Raw genomic sequence first — 26456 nt, forward strand, 5'->3', positions numbered from 1 at the left:
CCAACTTTAGGTATTTTTAAACGTAAATAATCTATCAAATTTAAGACGGGATAAACTGTGTTCAATACCGGACGAAAACAAAGTGGAGCGAGCTTTCAGGTTGCGCGCCCCAACCACAACAGTTCACTAGACTCGACCCTCGTTCTGAACAGCCCTACTTCTTCATTTCTCAAAGGATAAACATCAACCAATTTCTAAAGACTGTTGACATCTAGTGGAAGCGATAGGAACTGCAAGCAAGTGCCTTAGAAATCTAGATCCACATAGAAAACACATTGAAAAGAGAGTGAGCTCAAAATGATGGTTTGTCCCCGGGGTTCCACCTGCCAAATAAGTTCTGTTATACTCACAGACATAATGTTAACAGTTTTAGAAACTTTAGAGTGTTTTCTATCCAAATCTACCAATTATATGCATATCCTAGCTTCTGGGCCTGCGTAGCAGGCAGTTTACTTTGGGCACACTTTTCATCCGGATGTGAAAATAGTGCCCCCTAGCCTTAAGAAGTTTTAAACTGGATCCTATCCCTAATTAAGATCTAAGTGAAATCTGATTCCTTCCCTCTCACAAAGATAAACCAGTCATTAATTTAATTCACAACAAATAGGAAGATAATCGATGAAAGTGGTTTATGGTAATTCACGCACTAACACACAGTTAGGAAGTCCAAGATGGAAGCTTGTCCATGTTGGAAGGATCCAGTGGTGCGTTGTGTTGAGGTGGTGCAGAGTTCTTCTGACCTGTCGTCTTTCTACGCCCGTGTCCAACTAAGGGGTCTGTTAACCCACCTGATAGGGCCTGTGATTGGCTGACTAGGTCAGCTGATTGAATTCCCTGGCAACCTTGTCCCTAACACTGGACAATGAGGTCAGGCTGAGGCGGGGGATGGTAGCCGACCTCAGCAGTAAAAGTCACACAGAGTTTGTCTATATGTCCTAGCCAGAGAGAGGGTTCAATGATAAAAAATAAAGGGTATTTGTACACCTGCTGTAACCAAGAGGTGATGAAGTTACACTTGAAATTCTGGGCTAAATTACAAGAAGCTTGAGCTTGCAAGTTAGCAAACCAAATGCATAGCTGTAGGCCTGAGCTCGAGGGAATTTATAGGGCACACAGATAGTTAAACTTATAGTTAAGATGTTAAGCTGGCAAACAGTAGTGAATTTCAAGTGTAACTTCATCACCTCTCTTGAGCTGCACAACAATGAATCGGCAACTCAGGAAAGCTTCCATTTGCTCCTTGTTCGTGCGCTCTTTGTAAACAACCCTACCATAATTAATAATAAAATAATATAATATAAATAATAATAAAATAATGCAACAGGTGAAATTAAAAACGCAATCTGCTTTATCTATTAACCTAAAAAAGTACATACCAGGGATGGGCAACTCCAGTCCTCGGGGGCCAGAGTGGTGTCACACTTTTCCCCATCCCTAGCAAACCCAGCTGATTAAATTAATTCCATTCTAAACTGAAGATCGTGATTAGTTGATTATTCGGGTCAGGTGTGTTAGCTGCGGTGTGACACCAATCAGGTCCTGAGTACTGTAGTTGCTCATCCCTGGTACTGTATATATACTGGTTCCAAGCCTACTTTTCATTTTCACAACCTTGTTAAAGGTCCCGAACAGTCAAAATGATGTTCTTCATGAAATGAGATGATATTTGGATGAAACCAGATCAAAGTAGGATGACCAAAGTATGAAAATGACTGTATACAGTGCATTCGGGCAGTATTCAGACCCCGTGATTTTTTCCACATTTTGTTACAGCCTTATTCTAAAATCTATTTAAATGTTTTTTTCCCTCATCAATCTACACACAATACTCCATAATGACAAAGCAAACACAGGTTTAGACATTTTTGCAAATGTATAAAAAATAAATAAATCACATTTACATAAGTATTCAGATCCCGTATTCAGTCATTTGTTGAAACACCTTTGGCAGCGATTACAGCCTCGATGCTTCTTGGGTATGACGCTACAATCTTGGCACATCTGTATTTGGGGAGTTTCTCCCATTCTTCTTTGCAGATCCTCTCAAGCTCTGTCAGGTTGGATGGGGAGCATCGCTGCACAGCTATTTTCAGGTCTCTCCAGAGATGTTCGATCGAGTTGAAGTCTGGGCTCTGGCTGGGCCACTCAAGGACATTCAGATACTAGTCCCGAAGCCACTCCTGTGTTGTCTTGGCTGTGCGCTTAGGGTCGTTGTCCTTTTGGCAGGTGAACCTTCACCCCAGTCTGAGGCCCTGAGCGCTCTTGAGCGGGTTTTCATCAAGGAACTCTGTACTTAGCTTTGTTAATCTTTCCCTCGATCCTGACCAGTCTCCCAGTCCCTGCCGCTGAACAACATCCCCACAGCATGATGCTGCCACCCCCATGCTTCAGCGTAGGGATGGTGCCAGGTTTACGCCAGATGTAACGCTTGGCATTCAGGCCAAAAAGTTTAATCTTGGTTTCATCAGACCAGAGAGTGTTTCTGTGGCTTCCGTCTGGCCACTCTACCTTAAAGGCCTGATTGGTTTAGTGCTGCAGCGATGGTTGTCCTTCTGGAAGATTCTCCCATCTCCACAGAGGAACTCTGGAGCTCTGTCAGAGTGACCATCGGGTTCTTGGTCACCTCCCTGACCAAAGCCCTTCTCCCCTGATTGCTCAGTTTGACCAGCTCTAGGAAGAGTCTTGGTGGTTCCAAACTTCTTCCATTTAAGAATGGTGGAGGTCGCTGTGGTCTTGGGGATCTTCAAAGCTGCAGAAATGTTTTGGTACCCTTCCCCAGATCTGACCCTCGACACAATCCTGTATCGGAGCTCTACGGACATTTCCTTCGACCTCGTGGCTTGGGTTTTGCTCTGACACGCACTGTCAACTGTGGGACCTTATATAGACAGGTGTGTGTCTTTCCAAATCATGTCCAATTCAATTTACCACAGGTGGACTCCAATCAAGTTGTAGATACATCTCAAGGATGATCAATGGAAACAGGATGCACCTGAGGTCAATTCAAGTCTCATAGCAAATGGTCTGAATACTTATGTAAATAAGGTATTTCTGTTTTTTATTTTTTATTAAAAAAACGTTTGGCACCTGTAATTAATAACATTTCACCCATGAGGCCACTAGGTCATTTGACTGTAGGAAAGGGCTACAGTATTGTCTAAATGTAACTGTATTCTGCATAATTCAGTCTTATCGACTGCGAGCATAAATGAAATTAATCAAATGAAATCATAAACTCCCCGCTAACTCAGCCTGTCTTTTCAGACTTCCTGTTAGTTTGACATGAGAGAAAAAGTTACTTTTCACACATTTTGAGCATTTTTATCTGGAAAAAATATTTTTGGTGATGTTTTAGTAAGTCAAATGGCTATTTTAAACGGGAATCAGAATGACTGTTCAGGACCTTTAAATATTTGTATTAATCAAATGGTTTTTTGTGTGTTAAAATACCTATCACATTATACATTTACTAATGACAGAATGCATTTCAAACTTTGCGCACTGTAAAACTTTTGTATGACTTAATAGAATTAAGAGGGGAAAAAGGTGCTTGTGCATTGATAAACACACCAAAGATGATATTAACGATACGTAATAAAATAAAGACGACACTTCTAAAAGCCTATTTCACATCATAGCCTGATGAATTGGCAAGATTACTTTTATTTAATTTGGTTTTCGGTACAAATAAAAATGTTGCACTGACTCGCCAATGTATTAATGTTTCAGCATTCAACTAGCCTCGTGCGACATGAACAGGCAGTTGCAAGCCCAGGTCGTGCAGGCTCGAGGTACACCATCAATATCCACCTTCGTAGTCTAACAAGCCCAGGTCGTGCAGGCTCGAGGTACACCATCAATATCCACCTTCGTAGTCTAACAAGCCCAGGTCGTGCAGGCTCGAGGTACACCATCAATATCCACCTTCGTAGTCTAACAAGCCCAGGTCGTGCAGGCTCGAGGTACACCATCAATATCCACCTTCGTAACATGGTAGTCTAACAAGCCCAGGTCGTGCAGGCTCGAGGTACACCATCAATATCCACCTTCGTAACATGGTAGTCTAACAAGCCCAGGTCGTGCAGGCTCGAGGGCAGGTACACCATCAATATCCACCTTCGTAACATGGTAGTCTAACAAGCCCAGGTCGTGCAGGCTCGAGGGCAGGTACACCATCAATATCCACCTTCGTAACATGGTAGTCTAACAAGTCCAGGTCGTGCAGGCTCGAGGGCAGGTACACCATCAATATCCACCTTCGTAACATGGTAGTCTAACAAGCCCAGGTCGTGCAGGCTCGAGGGCAGGTACACCATCAATATCCACCTTCGTAACATGGTAGTCTAACAAGCCCAGGTCGTGCAGGCTCGAGGGCAGGTACACCATCAATATCCACCTTCGTAACATGGTAGTCTAACAAGCCCAGGTCGTGCAGGCTCGAGGGCAGGTACACCATCAATATCCACCTTCGTAACATGGTAGTCTAACAAGCCCAGGTCGTGCAGGCTCGAGGGCAGGTACACCATCAATATCCACCTTCGTAACATGGTAGTCTAACAAGCCCAGGTCGTGCAGGCTCGAGGGCAGGTACACCATCAATATCCACCTTCGTAACATGGTAGTCTAACAAGCCCAGGTCGTGCAGGCTCGAGGGCAGGTACACCATCAATATCCACCTTCGTAACATGGTAGTCTAACAAGCCCAGGTCGTGCAGGCTCGAGGGCAGGTACACCATCAATATCCACCTTCGTAACATGGTAGTCTAACAAGCCCAGGTCGTGCAGGCTCGAGGGCAGGTACACCATCAATATCCACCTTCGTAACATGGTAGTCTAACAAGCCCAGGTCGTGCAGGCTCGAGGGCAGGTACACCATCAATATCCACCTTCGTAACATGGTAGTCTAACATGCTGACCAGACCGCACGCGTGCGTGCGTCTGCCATCACGTGTATGTTTATTTTGTCCCCGCACACCAAACGCGATGAGGACACGCAGATTGAATTATCAAAACAAACTCTGAACCAATTATATTAATTTGTGGACAGGTTCAAAAGCATTAAACATTTATGGCAATTTATCTAGCTAGCTTGCTGTTGCTAGCTAATTTGTCCTGGAATCTAAACATTGGGTTGTTATTTTACCTGAAATGCACAATGTCCTCTACTCCGAGAATTAATCCACTGATAAAATGGTTAACCGAATTAGTTTCTAGTCATCTCTCCTCCTTCCTTCAGGCTTCTTCCTCTTCTTTGGACTTTATATGGCAGTTGGCAACCAACTTTAAGGGGCATTACCACAACCGACTGGAGTGTGGACCTCAGTTCATCTTTCAATCACTGACGTGGGTATATGCTCCTAAAAACCAATGAGGAGATGGCACGTGGGTATATGCTCCTAAAAACCAATAAGGAGATGTTGAGAGGCAGGACTTGCAGAGCGTTGAGCATCACAAATAGAACCAAGTTCTAAATAGAACCAAGTTCTACGCTCGCAAGCAGTGTGGGTGCAAAGAATGAGTAACATGTATGTGTAAATGTATTTTGCGACGCACGTGCACGCCAAGCGTCTGGTCTGGTCAGCATGTAAGATGGAATCTGACGCCAACTAGAAGATCTAGCTTGAATTGTAGTATACCCCTCAGGAAACAACTCAGAAAAGTCAATGTGAGGACTGATGAAGAAATACCATTAACTAGAGAAAGAGAAGGACGGGAACTGTCTAGCTGCCAGGCTGGATAGTGGACACTTGATCCAGAATGAGTGGAGCTTTATGTCAGAACCAAGTGCAGCGGTGTCCTCTCTGTGTGTTTGTCTTTTTACATAATCATCTCAAACTGTGTTTTGGTCCAATTGTTTGTTCTTCCCTAATCTCGGTTTGGATTTAATTACATTGAATTGATATCCTAAGATTACCATTTGTGTACAACAGCGTTGTTTTTTTCAATGAAAATGAAAATGAATCTGAGCCAATAACTCCACAGTTTGGCCAAAATGCTATGACTTTCAGTGACTCTGGATAAGAGCGTCTGCTAAATGACTAACATGTAAATGTGAGTTTCAGAAGAATAATGTACACACAGTTCTTTAAGGGTTAATCAGGGGTATATCAACATGTTACAATTACATGCTTGTGTGACTATTTATGCATGTTATTTGCGCTACAGACATCCATTGGAAAATACAAACTTTTGCACCTTCAAGTTCTTTCATTCCTCTTCATTTTTTCGCCTTTTTTTACATCAGGGAAGAAGAATGCATCTTCAATAAGTGAGAAATTTCTAACATTTTAGTTTTCTGTGTGTTTTTGACAGCCCCATTGAGTCCTGTCAGAACTTCTACAAAGACTTCACGCTACAGATTGACATGGCTTTCAACGTCTTCTTCCTCTTGTACTTCGGTCTACGGGTAAGTAAAGAAAGTACAAGGCTACATAAGACTTGTACACAACAAGTTGTTACGCTAGTAAAGTTTCAATCATGTCATGAAACAAAGACCGATAACATAGTCATTCAAGTCGAAACATCGCACTCATTAAAACTGTGGAAGCATTCAACAGTTTGCGGGTATCTGTCATTCTTTCATAACTTTAATGCCTTTGTACCCTGAACAAACAACAGTCATGTATCAACATTAATGGTTGGCAGAGTTGTGATCAATTCCAGTTAATTTTGAAATTTCAATTCTTCAATTTTTTTAAAAGATTTTTTTTAATTTAACCTTTATTTAACCAGGTAGGCTAGTTGAGAACAAGTTCTCATTTACAACTGCGACCTGGCCAAGATAAAGCATAGCAGTGTGAACAGACAACAACACAGAGTTATACATGGAGTAAACAATAAACAAGTCAATAACACAGTAGGGGGAAAAAATGAGTCTATATACATTGTGTGCAAAAGGCATGAGGAGGTAGGCAATAAATAGGCCATAGGAGCGAATAATTACAATTTAGCAGATTAACACTGGAGTGATAAATCATCAGATGATGATGCGCAAGTAGAGATACTGGTGTACAAAAGAGCAGAAAAGTAAATAAATAAAAACAGTAAGGGGATGAGGTAGGTAAATTGGGTGGGCTGTTTACAGATGGACTATGTACAGCTGCAGCGATCGGTTAGCTGCTCAGATAGCAGATGTTTAAAGTTGGTGAGGGAAATAAAAGTCTCAAACTTCAGCGATTTTTGCAATTTGTTCCAGTCACAGACAGCAGAGAACTGGAAGGAAAGGCGGCCAAATGAGGTGTTGGCTTTTGGAATGATCAGTGAGATATACCTGCTGGAGCGCGGGAAGTGGAATATTTACGGTGAATTCGACTCCAGTTTCAATAATCTCCAAATTATGGAATTGGAATTAAACTGTTTGAATGGGCATTTTAAAACATATTTTTTATTTGGACTTGAATTGGAATTCAATATTTGTACATTTCCCAGTTAATGGAATTAATGCACTTAGTATAAAACATTTACTCCAGGATTTGTTTTAAATCATTTAAAACATGTATATGTATTTCTGTATTTCCAGTATAGCTAGGCTGTCTGAGCAGTGACAGGATCAGCCTGAAAGCCTGAGGGAATGGAATTTGAATTTGTGTAATTGTTGGGGATAATATTGGATTGGGGATGGAATTCTTAGAATGTACCTAACATTGGAAATAAGATTAACCTTTAACGAGTCACCAACCCGGATCCGGGATCACCCCCCACTCCCCCCCCACTGAGTAGCATAGCTAGCATAGCGTCACAATTAAATAGTAGCATCTAAATATCATTAAATCACAAGTCCAAGACACCAGATGAAAGATACAGATCTTGTGAATAACCCCATCATTTCTGTTTTTTAAAATGTTTTACAGGGAAGACACAATATGTAAATCTATTAGCTAAACACGTTAGCAAAATACACCACTTTTCTAACTCCATCAGTTTCTTACTACTTCAGGTGCTATCACCAATTCGGCTAAACTAAGATATTGATAGCCACTAACCAAGAAAAAACCTCTTCAGATGACAGTCTGATAACATATTCATGGTATAGGATAGTTTTTGTTAGAAAAAAGTGCATATTTCAGGTAGAAATCACAGTTCTACATTGCAGCTGCAATCTGAAATAGCGTTGGAAGCAGCCGGAATAATTACTGAGACCGACGTCAATTACCAAAAGAATCATCCTAAAACACTTCAGAAAAATAGACAGCCTACAGCAATCGAAAGACACAGATCTTGTGAATCCAGAGAATATTTCAGATTTTCTAAGTGTTTTACAGCGAAAACACAATATAGCATTATATGAGCGTACCACAATAGCCAGAATCACAACCGCATTTACCAGCTGTAAATGTTAGCGATCGTAACAACCCAACAAAAGATATATAATTTGACTAACCTTGATATACTTCATCAGATGACAGACCTGTAACATCATATTACACAATGCATATAGCTTTTGTTCGAAAATGTGCATATTTAGCAGCACAAATCGTGGTTATACTATGTAATCACTACAAACATTGCATGTATTCTGGCCGGCGCCATTTTGGATTAGCGCCTATTCTTATAAAAATACTATTCATAAACTTGACTAAAAAATATAAGTTGGACAACAATCGAAAGATAAATTAGTTCTTAATGCAATCGCTATGTTAGATTTTTAAAATTAACGTTACTAGACATATAGTGTGCGTTGCAGCCAGACCAGTGCCTGCAAAAGTGGCGCGCAAACACTATGACATTTTTCCACATAAATACATAATAACATCATAAATAGTTCCTACTTTTGGACGAGCTTCCATCAGTATCTTGGGCAATGTGTCTTTTCTTCAAAAGAATAGTTGCTTTGTTGTAAAACGTCCTCTTCACCTTTGGAACTAGCTGCTACCATTAGCTATGTCGCGCACACGTCCAAATCCTCAAACTAGATACAAAGGAAATTCAGAAAAATAGCACTATACTCGCATAAACTGATATAAATCGGTTTCAAATAACATCGTTATGATGTTTCTAACACCTATATTTAATTAAATTACAGACGGATACATCTCTGGTCGATAACTGAGCGTTCCAAAATTTCATCCTGACTTCTTGCCAGGCGCCATGACGAACGAGACAAAGAAAGGTACTCTCGTTCCATCCGGCTTTATAACCTCGGACAGCTACGCAGACAGACCATTCCACTTCTCATTGGTTACTGACATCCAGGGGAAGGCGGGTGCAGTTCAATTCCAGCCATAGGATATACACAGGCTTTAAAACTGAACCCAGATCAGAGGATAATTCTCAGACCTTCGCAAGTCATGTCAGGATTTTTGCTGTAGAGGGAGTTCTGGGTCACCCACAGACATAATTAAAACGGTTTTAGAAACTAGACAGTGTTTTCTATCCAATATTAGTAAGGATATGCATATTGTACGATCAAGAATTGAGCAATAGGCCGTTTAATTTGGAGACCAAAATATGCTAATGCGGAACAGCACCCCCTATAGTTGCAAAAAAATTGAATTATGTCTGAATTCAAATTTACAGGGAGAGGGAATTTAGTTAGAATTGAATTTGTGGAATTAACCCCAACCCTGCTGGTGGGTTATTGAAGGAGTTCCCACATATGCTGAGCACTTGTTGGCTGCTTTTCCTTCACTCTGCGGTCCAACTCATCCCAAACAATCTCAATTTGTTTGAGGCCCAGTGATTGTGGAGGCCAGGTCATCTGATGCAGCACTCCATCACCCTCCTTCTTGGTCAAATAGCCCTTACACAGCCTGGAGGTGTGTTTGGGTCATTGTCCTGTTGAATAACAAATGATAGTCCCACTAAGCGCAAACCAGATTGGATGGCGTATCGCTGCAGAATGCTGTGGTGGCCATGCTGGTTAAGTGTCCCTTGAATTCTAAATAAATAACTGACAGTGTCACCAGCAAAGCACCCCCACAACATCACACCTCCTCCTCCATGCTTCATCCGATCATCCGTTCACCTATTCTGCGTCTCACAAAGACACAGCGGTTGGAACCAAAAATCTTAAATTTGGACTCATCAGACCAAAGGACAGATTTCCACCGGTCTAATGTCCATTGCTCGTGTTTCTTGGACCAAGCAAATCTCTTCTTCTTATTAGTGTCCTTTAGTTGTGGTTTCTTTGCAGCAATTCAACCATGAAGGCCTGATTCACACAAGTCTTCTCTGAACAGTTAATGTTGAGATGTGCCTGTTACTTGAACTCTGTGAAGCATTTATTTGGGCTGCAATTTCTGAGGCTGGTAACTCTAATGAACCCATCCTCTGCAGCAGAGGTAACTCTGGGTCTTCCTTTCCTGTAGCGGTTCTCATGAAAGACAGTTTTGCTTGACGGTTCTTGACATTTTCCGGATTGACTGACCTTCATGTCTTAAAGTAATGATGGACTGTCATTTCTCTTTGCTTGTTTGAGCTCTTCTTGCCATAATATGGACTTGGTCTTTTACCAAATAGGGCTTTCTTCTGTATACCACCCCTATCTTGTCACAACACAACTGATTGTGTCAAACACATTAAGAAGAAAATACATTCCACAAATGAACTTTTAACAAGGCACACCTGTTAATTGAAATTCATTCCAGGTAACTACCTCGTGAAGCTGGTTGAGAGAATGCCAAGAGTGTGAAATAGGCAAAGGGTGGCTACTTTGAAGAATCTCAAAAAGATTTTGATTTATTTAACACTTTTGGTTACTACATGATTCCATCAGTGTTACTTCAGAATTTTGATGTCTTCACTATTATTCTACAATATAGTAAAAATAAAGGAAAACCCTGGAATGACTGGTACTGTAGTTAATTGGTTTATTTTCCCTTTCAGTTTATTGCAGCCAATGACAAGCTGTGGTTCTGGCTGGAGGTGAACTCAGTGGTGGACTTCTTCACTGTTCCCCCGGTGTTCGTGTCGGTTTATCTCAACAGGAGCTGGCTTGGTAAGTACAGAATACCTGTATATATTTACACCTCTAAAGGTCTATTATATGGCCCAGTACTAATGTAGTAGTCTTGGTCCTGGTTGGATTGCTCAGACCTCCAAAACAGCCTACAGGTTGGCCAAATATGGGAGTGGTGTTTTATATTTCAACCTCGATGGTGATCAGGTCAGCACCGCCCCGCAGTGGATTATATTTGTATTACAGTGGTTTAAGATGGATTGTTGAATTAAATCATTGTTTTCTAGTTGATCCTGATGGATTCCTTTTTGGTCTGGTTTTACTTTGGTTAGCTTATGTTGGACCCTACCCTCTTTTCAACATCCGCAGATGTTGGGAGTAGCTGCTGGGGCTGACTGTAATAATGGTATTGGTTGTTCATTGACAGCAATCATTTGTTTACTTACCAGTGATGGTTTCTGGTTCCTGTCAATGTACATTTCACAATGTTGTGATATTGCACTGCTGTCAGTCTTGTATTAGGTTGACATGATGGAATACAACAAGTCATTTCAATACCTTTCATGTCATTGAACAAGCTTTTATGTTTTGCTTGCCACAGTACCAGGAATGATGATTGAAGTGATTGAAATTGGTCTATGATAGAAAGTACATGATGAATGGGATATTAAAGTTAATAGGCTTTTGTTGAGTGGCGCCTGCCTGATTCACTGCTTTAATATAGAAATCAATCTACTAAATGAATGTGTGCCTGAGTCCGCGTCCCAAACGACAACCTATTCCCCATGGGCCGTGGTTAAAAGTAGTGCACTATATAGGGAATAGGGTTCCATTTGGGATGCAGAAGACTGGCTAATCTCCAGGAGAGAGCGAGAGGTCTATAGGGGATTACAGATAAAGGTGATTTTCTGCTTCATCACATGCAGGTGTTGGTTAGGGCTTTATCTTTATCAGCTGTCAATCAGTTGTCAATTAGCTGTCAATAAGAGCTCAGGACCACGCCCCCCTCTCAGTCCTGATCAGCATCTGACTGTAGCTTTAGCTCTGTCTGTGTCCCAAATGGCAGCCTATTCACTATATAGTGCTCTACTTTTGACCAGGGCCCACAGGCAGATAAAGGTTTATGTCCCAAATGGCACCCTATTAATTTTATAGTGCTCTACTTTTGACCAGAGGGGTATCCTACGAAGGATGCAATTTCTGTTAATCACATGTCTGTGGAACTTGTTCAGTTTATGTCTCAGTTGTTGAATCTTGTTAAGTTCATACAAATATTTACATATGTTAAGTTTGCTGAAAATAAACGCAGTTGACAGTGAGAGGACATTCTTTTTTTGGCAAGTTTATATTCATGATTAATGGAGTTAGCCCTGACTTCGCCTACCCAGGAGCAAGTTAGTTCTGAGTGATTCGTTGCCATAGAAATGTACCTGACTAAAAGGTGAGCCACATTCGTATGACTCGTTATCCCGAGTTGATCTCAGAGTTTAACAAAGTTACCTCGCTAATAAGTCCTCAAACCTGATTCGTAGGATACCCCTCAGGGGCCATAGGCAGATAAAGCTCTGTATCCAAAATGATACCCTATTCCCTAGTTAGTGCGCTTCCTTTGACCAGGCCCATAGGGTAAGATAACCCTACAAGCTGTCCATTGTCCAAAGAAACGACTGCCATCTGCTGGGCCTTAATGTGCATCCAACTAAGACATGCTTTAGCACTCAGTTGCTTTTAAAAATAGATGGAGATTAATGGTGATGACCTGGCAATGCTATGACAATGCTATATCTGAATTAACAGCGGGGTTTGCAGTTTTGGAACTATTCTATTGGTTCATTAAGCCAGGCAAACTCAATCAAGCCCAAGTAAAGTATTAGATATTATTTTGAATAGTATTTGAACCCAGGTCATGCTGTAACTTCTGTGGTTAGAGCTTAGCACTACTGCCCTCACTGAATGAATACACTCTCATATCCCTAGTCAGGCTCAATCTCTCATTGACCAAAGAGCCTTTTCCCAAATCTTCTGTCTGAACATTCTGACATAGATACACACAGACACACACATCCACAAATACGCACTCAAACACTAAAGACCCAGAAAGTACTCAGGACTGTTATGTTAGTTGGAAGTAAACATGCACAGATGCCAAGTTACTACTGTAGCTAACTGCTTATAGGCTACCTTAAGTGCTACTACTGTAGCGAACTGCTTATAGGCTACCCTAAGTGTTACCACTGTAGTCAACTGCTTATAGGCTTCCCTCCAAGTTACTACTGTAGTTAACTGCTTATAGGCTACCCTCCAAGTTACTACTGTAGCTAACTCTGGCAACGTACCAAGTAATTATGTTGAGTGATGTTGCCTAGCTACCCTGCAAGTGGAGTTTCCATGTTGACTAAGTCTTAGTTGGAAGGTCAACTGTTTTGGTTTTTGATATCTTTGGATGGAAAATAAAACCAGTTTGTCATTCAAATTCAAACCTCCATTGCTGCTTTAGTAAGTAATTTGTGAGAGCTTTTCGGGGACGAGTGCCAGGGAGCAGCAGAACATTGCCCAAAAAGATAAGATAGCAGCTAATTCCTGCTCCAAATGCTCCAGCTTTTTACTCACGAGCTGTACAAATAAACACAGAAAGAGGCTTTTAGTGTTAAGCTGTCCACTGATACTAGCCTTAAATGATCGCACTTATGGATATTGAAAGAAAATAAGAGATGTTTTTTGAAAATGTTATTCTGTAATCTCGCTGGAAAGGTTTTATCTTTTGTGTTGATTTTGGACATTGGGATTTCACTGAACATCTGAATGTTTTGAAATGACTTTCATTGCACACATTTTCAATAGCAAGTGTACCTCAATTGATATACTGAATGAATAGATTAACTATTATGTAAGCTTTCCATCAATAGAATGTAATGCTTTTCCATCTGTTGTACAGTAGCATTGCTGCCCTTTCCTGCTTTGAGCTGCTATGTGGAATGTAAAAAATTCAGCTTGAATGTACAGTAGGTAGCAGTCAGTTTTTGTTACAGCAGTTGTGATTTAATTCAGGATCATTGTTCTTTCACTAAATCCAGAGAAATTCATTAATGATTCCTAAAGCTTCTCAGATACTGTGCCTTGTAAAACTATTCATCCCCCTTGGGGGTTTTCCTATTTTGTTGCATTATAACCTGTAATTTAAATGGATTTTATGTACTGGACATACACAAAATAGTCAAAATTGGTGAAGTGAAATGAAAAAATAACTTGTATCAAAAAATGGAAAATTGTTGCGTGCATAGTATGTATTCAGCCCCTTTGCTATGAATCCCCTAAATAAGATCTGGTGCAACCAATTACCTTCAGAAGTCACATAATTAGTTAAACAAAGTCCACCTGTGTGCAATCTAAGTGTCAGATGATCTCAGTATATATACACCTGTTCTGAAAAACAACAGAGTCTGCAACACCACTAAGCAAGCGGCACCATGAAGACCAAGGAGCTCTCCAAACAGGTCCGGGATAAAGTTGTGGAGAAGTACAGATCAGGGTTGGGATATAAAAAAATATATGAAACTTTGAACATCCTATGGAGCACCATTTAAATCCGTTATTATTATTATTTTTTAAATATGACACAACAACAACCTGCCAAGAGAGGGCCGCCCACCAAAACTCATGGACCAGGCAAGGAGGGCATTAATCAGAGGCAACAAAGAGACCAAAGATAACCCTGAAGGAGCTGCAAAGCTCCACAGGGGAGATTGGAGTATCTGTCCATAGGACCACTTTAAGCCGTACACCTCACAGAGCTGGGCTTTACAGAAGAGTGGCCAGAAAAAAGCCATTGCTTAAAGAAAGAAATAAGCAAACATGTTTGGTGTTCGCCAAAAGGCATGTGGGAGACTCCCCAAACATATGGAAGAAGGTACTCTGGTCAGATGAGACTAAAATGTAGCTTTTTGGCCATCAAGGAAAACGCTATGTCTGGCACAAACCCAACACCTCTCATCACCCCGAGAATACCATCCCCACAGTGAAGCGTGGTGGTGGCAGCATCATGCTGTGGGTAGTTTTTCATTGGCAGGGACTATGAAACTGGTCAGAATTGTAGGAATGATGGATGATGCTAAATACAGGGAAATTCTTGAGGGAAACCTGTTTCAGTTTTCCAGAGATTTGAGACTGGGACGGAGGTTCATCTTCCAGCAGGACAATGACCCTAAGCATACTGCTAAAGCAACACTCGAGTGGTTTAAGGGGAAACATTTAAATGTCTTGGAATGGCCTAGTCAAAGCCCAGACCTCAATCCAATTGAGAATCTGTGGTATGACTTAAATATTGCTGTACACCAGTGGAACCCATCCAACTTGAAGGAGCTGGAGCAGTTTTGCCTTGAAGAATGGGCAAAAATCCCAGTGGCTAGATGTGCCAAGCTTATAGAGACATACCCCAAGAGAGTTGCAGTTGTAATTTCTGCAGATGATGGCTCTACAAAGTATTGACTTTGAGGGGGTGAATAATTATGCACGCTCAAGTTTTCAGTTTTTTTTGTCTTGTTTTTTGTTTGTTTCACAAGAAAAAATATTTTGTATCTTCAAAGTGGTAGGCATTTTGTGTAAATGAAATGATACAAACACCCCAAAATCCATTTTAATTCCAGGTTGTAAGGCAAAAAAATAGGAAAAATGCCACTGTATGCCCAGAGCTTGACTCGGCACTGCCACATCACATGGTGATACACTTTCTTTCTGGTGACAGTTTTGAGGAGTTAAAATACCTTCTACCCTAAAATGACTGTCTATGACAGAATGTGGCCATCCTATAGACTATCTGCAGTCTGATGAAATGTATTGTACATCGTCTGGTAGTAATAGGACATACTTGCCTCACCGTCTGTCTGGCCTCTGTCTTTCTCTGTTTTGGCGAATCCTAAAGGAGCTTATAGTGTAATATTCTGATGGATCAGAAGAGGGGCTTGCTTTAAGCTTGCCGTACACCACTGATGATCACAACGAGGATGCTACAGTATGAGTGTCTGTGGTAAATCTGATCCCAACACACCTAAATGTCTTCCTGCTGGACACAGACATGTTGAGCCCACCTGCTCGTCTTTTCTCTGCTGTCCGAGATGGACACTGAAAGCCTTTGATTGATTTGCCTTGTGATAAAGAAAGGGAAACGAAGCAGTGGATAGATAGAGTAAGCTGTTGTAAGGAATTGGAAACCGCGGTTCCAGAGGATGTTGTGAAGCCTTGAACTGAGCAATGTTTGGACACTGACTGACGAGAAGCAACAACTGGGCAACTTACTTTTGATTTCGAGAAGCTTTTGCCGACTTGCCCGTCATTTAGCCAAAGGTATTTCATGATATATCATGATTCCGACTAAGATGTTAGTGTACCGAGGGCCCGAAGGGGGCACACGCTCTGAGAAGTTTCAGAACACGTGGAGACGTAAGAAGTCTTGCGGGGAGCTCTTTCAGAATGGCTACAGGGTCAAGATCGGCCAGCGACGGCAGGCCGTGGAGAAAGAGGACCGGGACAACCTGTGTCACACTTTGACTTCCTGTTTTCATTTAATCTCTTACTGGGGTAAGAACTTAAGACGTTGCTAGCCGATGTAGGAAATAATAGATAGGATCTAATATAAACCCAGAGACTGGCTGTCTGTGCCTGGTCCAAATTCCATTGGCGGCTATCGTGTCAGCTGGAGAGAGAGAGAGCTCAGGTCCAGGGTTTGTGTTGTGTGTTGTGTTGCCATCTGGACGAAGCTTCTGTAACATCAATATAAACATTAGTGGGGAGAAAGTGAGACGCTGAATGGTTTATATATTGTATTTTTAGATTATAGATATTTGATTTACCGTAACATTTTTGTTACCAAAGGCATGATTTACTGCACGTCTATGGAGATGAATTTCACTTGATTGTTTATTCTTGGGGCTGCAGTTTAGCTAAAGATTATTTAGGATTATTTACTCATTTCAAGAGAGGATATGCTTTGGAGTCTACAAGTACTTTAGAGTAGAAATTACTGTAAGAAATTATATTACAGTCTACCTGGGATACTTATATTCAGTACATATACCCAGGACTAAATCAGAGTGAGACATTGAAACCCTGGTTAATACCTCTAGTGCTGGTACATGTAGGAGATTTTAGTGGCCTTGAATCATGCATTACGATAATGTTTTTTAGTTACTTTCCAGGATTGACACAGTCAAGCTTTTGAGGGCATTTGTTTCTACATAGCGTTGGTGCTATTCTCACAAGCATGTGGGGAATTTTAAAAACTCTTAGTACAAAACTCCAAACTGGTAACACTTGTAACACAGCAAGTCTTATATTCAAAACCTTTTATTGTGTATTAATCTTTCACCAAACAACCATTGATCCAAAATATATGTTTACTGTTAAATACCATAAGAACATTGATTTAATCACCAAAAGAAAACATGATATCTTCTCAATTTAGTTGTTTTAACAACCAGTTAATCCAATAGCAAAACATTTAAAAATGTCCCTTTAAATGTAGTATGCTACAGTACTGTAAATTACAAGACATTACACTGTTTTCACATTAGGCTATACACGTGTTCAATATGGAATTGGTCCGATGAAGTGGATGATAAGCTACAGGACTGTTTCGCTAGCTCAGACTGGAATATGTTCCGGGATTCATCCGATGATTCATCCATTAATAAGTGCATCGATGAAGTATTCCCCACAGTGAACATATATACATATCCCAACCAGAAACAATGGATTACAGGCAACATCCTCAGTGAGCTAAAGGCTAGAGATTCTGCTTTTAAGGAGGACACTAATCCGTACGCTTATAAGAAATCCCGCTATGCCCTCCAATGAACCATCAAACAGGCAAAGCGTCAGGACCAAGATCGAATCCTAATACACCGGGCTTGCAAACTATCACGGATTACAAAGGAAAACTCAGCCGCGGGTCCCGAGCTTACCAAACAAGCTAAATACTTTCTATGCTCCTTGGAGGTTAGCAACACTGAACCATGCATGAGAGCGCCAGCTGTTCCGGACAACTGTGTGATCACGCTCTCCGACCTTTAACCTTTAAACAGGTTAAAGGTCATGAACAGTCAATCATGTTTTTCACAACGTGATTATTTGAAGGAAACCAGATCAAAGTATGATGACCCAAGTATGAATAATGACTGTTGCTTCTACATTGATAAAGTTTGATGATAAAGTTAATGGTACCCTCCCTCATGTCAAACACTTGGATTCATTACTAAGGGGACAAGGCGACATCACCTTAACTCTCATTTTAATACACCAATGATAACATGATATTCTAATATTCTGATCTGCTTCTGTTCTGTGGGTGGCACTGTGTGCTCTTTTCGAAGGATGGATCCCGGTCTCTCCGGGGCTAGGGGATCCGGGGGGTCGGGGGTGGTCTGCCGGGCATTGGGATGACAACCCAACTTGGGATGAAGAGGGCTTTTAGCGGGTGGAATAGTGGGGACCAATTGGAGGTTTACTTAGTAGCAATGCAAATATCATGGTACAGCTACGTATATAGACACTCAATCATCGTGTTACTTTTTAATGGTACGTTTACAAACATATATTTTGATAAATAGAATTGAAACTTGTGTCTCATTATGGTAAGTGGTGAAATAAGTACAGCCAGTTATAATTGTAATGACTTAGCAGATAATATGAAAAGACGATCAGTATTTACCTGGCTAAAAGAGAAGGAATATAATATCTATTGTTTACAGGAAACTCTTTCAACAATTTTAGATGAAGTTTTGTGGAAAAATGACTGGGGGGGTGAAATTTATTTCTCCCATGGGCAAAGGGGTGACAATATTGATTAACAGTCATTTTGATCCAAATGTGCAAATTGTCCAAACAGATCATCAAGGTAGATGGATTATTTTAAATATGTTATTTGACAATAAACAGATATGGCTTATTAATCTGTATGGTCCCAATAATAATGATCCAAGCTTCTTTGAAAATATATATAAGAATTGATCAACCCTACAAGCAACACTAGACTCTATTATTATGGTGTGGGATTTTAATACAGTTTTAAATACCTCTATGGACCGTAAAGGAAATCACACTACAAACTATCACCCTCAGGCACTTAAGGAAATCATGAATGTCATGGATATATTGGAATTAGTGGATATATAGAGGCTTAAATACCCTGACCTAGTGAGATATACATGGCGGAGGCTTAATCAAGCTAGTCGTCTTAATTACTTTCTTATGTCATTCTCTCTGGCACCAAAAGTTTAAAAACTGTTGATAGGGGACAGAATGCGGTCGGATCTCCACATAATTGGCATATATATTACTTACAGAATTTCCACATGGGCGAGGATATTGGAAATTTAATCAAAGCCTACTGGATGATAACTTGTTTATAACTAACTTGTTTATAACTTTTTCCGACATAACATAGGTACAGCAGATCCCCTTATTGTATGGGACACTTTTAAATGTGCCTTTAGAGGCCATGCAATTCAGTACTCATCTATAAAACAAAAGCAATTTAGATCAAAAGAGTCCATATTAACAAAGGAAATTGAAGAACTAACAGTACAGTAGATAGCAATAAAAACTGCACCATAGAGGCAGAGGATAAGTTAGAGGAAAAACAAAAAGAAATGGAGGAACCTATTCAAGAAAGATCCAGTGTAATATTTTATAAAAATAAAGCGAACTGGATGGAATATGGGGAAAAATGCACCAAATTCTTTTTCAATCTTTAACATAGAAATGCTACCAAAAAATATATATTGAAACTTGTTACAAATGATGGAGTCACGAATTATTCACCAAATGATATTTTGAAAGAGGAAGTAAAGTACTTTAAGAAAATGTTTTCGCGTCAGTCTCCTCCATCTCCGCAAACCGAAGCTAATTGTAAGGATTTTTTTCCTATTAATAAGGTAAAATTAACATCTGTACAGAAAGACTCATGTGAAGGTCAAATTATAGAGGAGGAACTTCTTAATGCCTAAGTGCCTAAGCCTAAGTGTTATTGTTTATTAGTTTACTCCAATTGGGGGAGGGGTGGTAGGATTTGCGGGGAATAATAAAGGTATATTCTAAAAAAAAGTATGTAAATGTATGAATGTTTATGTATGCATACAGTTGAAGTCGGAAGTTTACTTACACTTAGGTTGGAGTCATTAGAACTCGTTTTTCAACCACTCCACAAATGTCTTTTTAACAAACTATAGTTTTGGCAAGTCGGTTAGGACATCTACTTTGTGCATGACACAAGTAATTTTTCCAACAATTGTTTACAGACAGATTATTTCATTTATAATTCACTGTATCACAATCCCAGTAGGTCAGAAGTTTACATTCACCAAGTTGACTGTGCCTTAAAACAGCTTGAAAAATTCCAGAAAATTATGTAATGGCTTTAGAAGCTTCTGATAGGCTAATTGACATCATTTGAGTCAATTGGAGGTGTACCTGTGGATGTATTTCAAGGCCTACCTTCAAACTCTGTGCCTCTTTGCTTGGCATCATGGGAAAATCAAAAGAAATCAGCTAAGACCCCAGAAAAAAAATTGTAGACCTTCACAAGTCTGGTTCATCCTTGGGAGCAATTTCCAAACGCCTAAAGGTACCACGTTCATCTGTACAAACAATAGTACACACGTATAAACACCATGGGACCACGCAGCCATCATACCGCTCAGGAAGGAAACACGTTCTGTCTCCTAGAGATGAACGTACGTTGGTGCCAAAAGTGCAAATCAATCCCAGAACAACAGCAAAGGACCTTGTGAAGATGCTGGCGGAAACAGGTACAAAAGTATCTATATCCACAGTAAAACTAGTCCTATATCGACATAACCTGAAAGGCCGCTCAGCAAGGAAGAAGCCACTGCTCCAAAACCACCATTAAAAAAGCCAGACTACGGTTTGCAACTGCACATGGGTACAAAGATCGTACTTTTTGTAATAGAACTGTTTGGCCATAATGACCATCGTTATGTTTGGAGGAAAAAGGGGGAGGCTTGCAAGCCGAAGAACACCATCCCAAACATGAAGCACGGGGGTGGCAGCATCATGTTGTGGGGGTGCTTTGCTGCAGGAGGGACTGGTGCACTTCACAAAATAAATGGCATCATGAGGCAGGAAAATGATGTAGATATATTGAAGCAACATCTCAAGACATCAATCAGGAGGTTAAAGCTTGGTTGCAAATGGGTCTTCCAAATGGACAATGACCCCAAGCATACTTCCAAAGTTGTAGCATAATGGCTTAAGGACAACAAAGTCAAGGTATTGGAGTGGCCATCACAAAGCCCTGACCTCAATACTATAAAACATTTGTGGGAAGAACTGAAAAAGCATATGCGAGCAAGGAGGCCTACAAACCTGCCTGTTACACCAGCTCTGCCAGGAGGAATGGGCCAAAATTCACCCAACTTATTGTTGGAAGCGTGTGGAAAGCTACCTGAAACGTTTGACCCAAATAAAAAAATGTAAAGGCAATGCTACCAAATACTATTTGAGTGTATGTTAACTTCTGACCCACTGGGAATGTGAGGAAATAAATAAAAGCTGAAATAAATCATTCTCTCTACTATTATTCTGACATTTCACATTATTAAAATAAAGTGGTGATCCTAACTGACCTAAGACAGGGAATGTTTACTAGGATTAATTGTCAGGAATTGTGAAAAACTGAGTTTAAATGTATTTGGCAAAGGTGTCCGACTTCAACTGTATATTGATGAAAGCAACAATCTTTCCGCATTATTAAAGCTGATCCACCCCTTAATATATATATTTTTTTTAAACCATGATATTCTCTTACTTAATTAGTACTAGTATCGCCTTGTAACCAACATCAGAGAATGCGTGTTTGAAGAGGGGCATGGTTTATATAGCTGTGTTTGGTGTTAGCTAGTTACTCGCTAGCTAGGTCTTCAGTCAGCATGGAACAAAATGGGAGGAAGGGTTGTTCAAAACTCTGATGCAGTTGTCATGTCAACACAGCCGTCAGTGCTGCTGTAGACCGCGTCATGAGACATGCCAAATGGGAGATGTATAAAAAATGTAGATCATTAGCTAGGTTTCCATACAGTTGGCAACAGATTTTCATTACGAGTATTCTCAAATCTGCATAAAAACAATATGCGTAACCTATCTAAATGACTATCGCCCCGTAGCACACACATCTGTAGCCATGAAAGGCTTTGAATGGCTGGTCATGGCTCACATCAACATCATCATCCCAGACACCCTGGACCAACTCATATTCGCATATCGCCTCAACAGATCCACAGATGACGCAATCTCTATTGCACTCCACACTGCCCTCTCCCACCTGGATAAGAAGAACACCTATGTGAGAATGCTGTTCATGAAACGTTTGTGGTCATGTCGCAGCAGTGTGTAGGAGCGAGATTCCAAGATATGGGAAGTGTGCAGGAGGGCATGGGACAGAGGATTGTGTAGTCTTGGTGGATAAAGTTGTGTGTCAACTGTAGGAATGGCCACGATGCTGGGGATTGGAATTGTCCGGTACAAAAGAGGTAGGTTGAGGGGACCAGAGTCAGAGTAGTGCCGGTGTCGTATGTTGAGACAGTGAAGAAAGTAGAGGAGGATGGATTAAGTTGACACACAACTTTATTAATCTGCATTGCTTGCTGTTTAGTGTTTTAGGCTGAGTTTCTGTATAGCACTTTGCGACATTGGCTGATGTAAAAAGGGCTGTATAAATACATTTTGTAGTAGTAGATCTGTGCCAGCACAGAGGGTTTGGCCAACGAGTGATATATGCTTCAGTAAGGTTGGCTTCTTAGGGTTCATAGCAATGGTTATCAACTGTACAGCAGAAATGGAATGCAAATCACAGAAAATAGATGTGGTGGTGGCAGCTGCAGAGACGTATTTGCGTATACAAGATTTGACTTCATAAGAGTTACAGGGTGTGTTAAGGTGTGGGGTCCCATCCTCCCAGGCCATTGGCATGGTGCAGGAGCAGATAGGGTCAAAGTAGTGGGTTTATAATGTAGGGTTAGTTGTAAGGGTGTTTTCCTTTTCCCATTTTGTATCACAGTGTATAATGGATTTATACTATAGTGTAGTTGGGGGTGATAATGCAACATATTGGATTCAGCAGTTAAACCCTACCGAAGAAGAAGAAGAATGCTGTTAATTGACTACAGCTCAGCGTTCAGCACAGGAACCTGAGATTAAATACCTCCCTCTGCAACTGGATCCTGGACTTTCTGACGAGCTGCCAGCTAGGGAGGGTAGGCAGCAACACTTCCGCCACACTGACCTTTAACACGGGGGCCCCTCAGGGTTGCGTGCGTAGTACCCGCCTGTACACCATGTTCACCCACAATTGCGTGGACACGCATGACTCTAACACAATCAATCAATTTGCCGATGACATGACGGTGGTAGGCCTAATCACAGATGATGATGAGACAGCGTACAGGGAGGAGGTCAGAGACAACAACCTCTTCCTCAACGTCAGCAAGACAAAGGAGCTGATCGTGGACTACAGGAAACAGAGGGCCGAGCACACCCACATCAACTGGGCTATAGTGGAGCAAGTCGAGAACTTCAAGTTCCTCGGTGTCCACATCACCTAAGGAATTATCATGGTCCACACACACCAACACAGTCCGGAAGGGGGCACGACAACATCTCTTCCCCCTCATGAGGATGAAAAGATTCAGCATGGGCCCCCAAATCCTCAAAAAACAGCTGCACCATTGAGAGCATCTTGACTGGCTGCTTTACCGCTTGGTATGGCAACTGCTTGGCATACAAGTTGCTGGGGCCATGCTCCCTGCCATCCAGGACCTCTATACCAGGCGGTGTCAGAGGAAGGCTCTAAAATTTGTCAAAGACTCCAACCACCCAAGTCATAGACTGTTCTCTCTGCTACCTCATGGCAAGCGGTACCTATGCACCAACTCTGAAAAGGACCGCAGCTTCTACCCCCAAGCCATAAGACATCTAAATAGTTAGTCCAGGTAGCTATTGGTTAACCGTTTAACTATCTGCATTGAGCCTTTTTTGCACTAACTCTTTTGACTCATTACATACGCTGCTGCTACTGCTTATTATCTACCCTGTTGCCTAGTCACTTTATCCATAATTATATGTATAAGGGATAAGGGATACTTACTGTATAAGGGATGTCTTTGTTACATGCAGTACATTTCTGATCCTGTCAACATCAGATTTAAAATCATAATAGTACATTGCCGTATATATCCTACTTTATACTTTACAAACATACATTTTAGTTCTGTAGGTGTCCACATATGTATATAGCAGACAAAACAGTTTAAAATATATGTTTACCAAACGGGTAAGGGATTATCAATATAGAGAAAATGGATTAAGTATGAGTAAAATGTATTTTAATAAATGAGAAGGCAGTCATATCAAAAGTAATGTGAGCATTGCATTGTGAAAGCAAGTTTTCTATTTGAGCATGTATTGATTGCAATGTGGATTTACCAAATAAGAGGTTACCACATACTTGTAAAAAAGCGATTGAAAAAATTGTATTATGAGTAACATAATCTGATTTTATAATTTAGGAAATGATGGACAATAATCATTGAAAATGGAGGAAAATACAATATATTGTAATTTTTTAAGCAAATGTAATTATATATTCTAGGTGACACAACATTGACAATACACTAGTCTACATCTACTGTACATGTGTTGTAGTACACTTAGTTAACCCAGGGGATTGTGGTATTGACATACTGAAACAAACTTTTGTGCTATAAAAATAAACAATTAATTCTTTCACATCGAACTGTTGGATGATTAGATTGTACTGGTGAGCACGACTAGCCACAGGCTGTTTGGTTTCGTGTGGCACAGGCCACACACACACATGCGACAGCATTTGGCAATTCACCAGTGCACCTTTGTCCTTAAACTCTTGGAAGGGTACTCAGATTTAGCAGATTTAAAAAACAAATGGCAACAAATTTGGGATTATTTGACGTAATGCGACTGTTGACCCATCTAACTGGGCCTGTCCACATGTCTTTGGTCCGACTAATCCAGGTTTTCATCTCTTGCTGTTTTCGCTCTTTTAGTCCTTACGCCGGTGCTTTGTGACTTAGTGGTCTCCTGATATTAGCATTGTATTTATTTTCTCCAGAAGATTATTTGATGCAGAGTTTGTTGTTCTTAGTAAGTTTTTTGTTGTTGCAGTTGCTGCTACTTGCTTCGTCGCTGCTGTTTTGTTTTTTGAAAGGTCAACATTTTGGTTGTGCTTTTCCGCTGCTATTTTTGTTTATTTGAGAGGCCTTTTATTTTCTATTAGGTATGAATCCATTGAAGCTTTTAAAAATGCATGAAGGCTTCAAAGGTATGCAATTATGTTGGTTTCCTATGTTTTTCCGGATTTACAGTGGGCGGATTTATGTAAATAACATGCAAATAATTCACTCTGAATAACTTATACTTTGACTTTTCTCTCACACAGGCTTGAGGTTTTTAAGGGCGTTAAGGTTGATACAGTTCTCAGAAATCTTACAGTTTTTGAACATATTAAAAACAAGGTAAGTGCATTATTATTTTCTCCAACTTCAGTGTATTCAATTTCAGTCAAATTTGGTGTGTATTAATTTTAGTTAGTAGTATTCAAAGCATTTGCATGTACTATGTTTTGACAATGTTTGTAATTCTGGCTCTATGATGAATATTGATACATTTACAATTATACAATACGCTCACAGGCTCTTCTAATACAGTGGCATTTTAATGTACTGTAGCTACTGCAAAATGTTAAATATAGAACCTCCTCTCAAAATGTTTTAATAATTCTTGGAAACTAGTCAGCTGATCATGGCCTACTTTCAGTCTTGGTGGATTACTTGGGAACAGTTTGGTTTATTGCTGTCATATTTGGGGAATGAAAGAAGTTACCATATTATACTGTACTTCTGTGATAACAAGTAAATCATTTTTGTCACTTTTAAAAACTGAAATGCTAACATGTTAGGTATTGTTCTTTAGGATGTATAACATATCCTATATTCAATTTAATTTCAATATTTTTCATTGGAATTCCAAATTGTGCACATGTTCTGCTCTTTGAAACCTATTGGACAGCATGCAGCATGATGAATTCTACAATTTACCCCACTGCTTAGAATTAAAGCTTGTGCTGCACAGATGTCAGAAAGAGATTATAGCTCAACATTTTTTTTGAATAATCCCCAGACTCGTTTACTGTAATGGAGGTAAGGCCAGAACAGAACAGAACACACAGTATATGAACGGCCAGAACAATGCAAGTCACTGTAACATTACCATAGAAATATACAGTTAACTGACAAAATAAAGGAAACACTTGAGTAAATGAGGATTCTGTCAACTCTGTTATGGTGTGGGGTATATTCTCCTGGCATGGTTCCCCTTACAGCAGCATTTCCAATACTCGGTCCTCAAGTTTTTTTCCCCAAACACTACACAACTGATTGAAATTATCAAAACTTGATTAGTTGATTATTTCAATTAGCTGTCGTAGTGGTGGGGCAAAAACCAAAGCGTGTACCCC

The 26456-nt window shown here is 40.4% G+C and overlaps 1 protein-coding gene across 1 annotated transcript in view; it reads left to right on the forward strand.

Moving 5' to 3' along the window:
* The window catches only part of LOC120046735 (calcium-activated potassium channel subunit alpha-1-like), a 220540-nt gene that overhangs the window by 126115 nt on the left and 67969 nt on the right, over window positions 1-26456 (forward strand). The window contains exons 4-6 of the mRNA XM_038992204.1: window positions 6313-6406; window positions 10825-10936; window positions 25380-25455. Of these exons, the coding sequence (XP_038848132.1) occupies window positions 6313-6406; window positions 10825-10936; window positions 25380-25455 (282 nt within the window). The remainder of the gene's footprint in view (window positions 1-6312; window positions 6407-10824; window positions 10937-25379; window positions 25456-26456) is intronic.

Source organism: Salvelinus namaycush, chromosome 4, assembly GCF_016432855.1.
Source record: "Salvelinus namaycush isolate Seneca chromosome 4, SaNama_1.0, whole genome shotgun sequence".
NCBI lineage: Eukaryota > Metazoa > Chordata > Actinopteri > Salmoniformes > Salmonidae > Salvelinus > Salvelinus namaycush.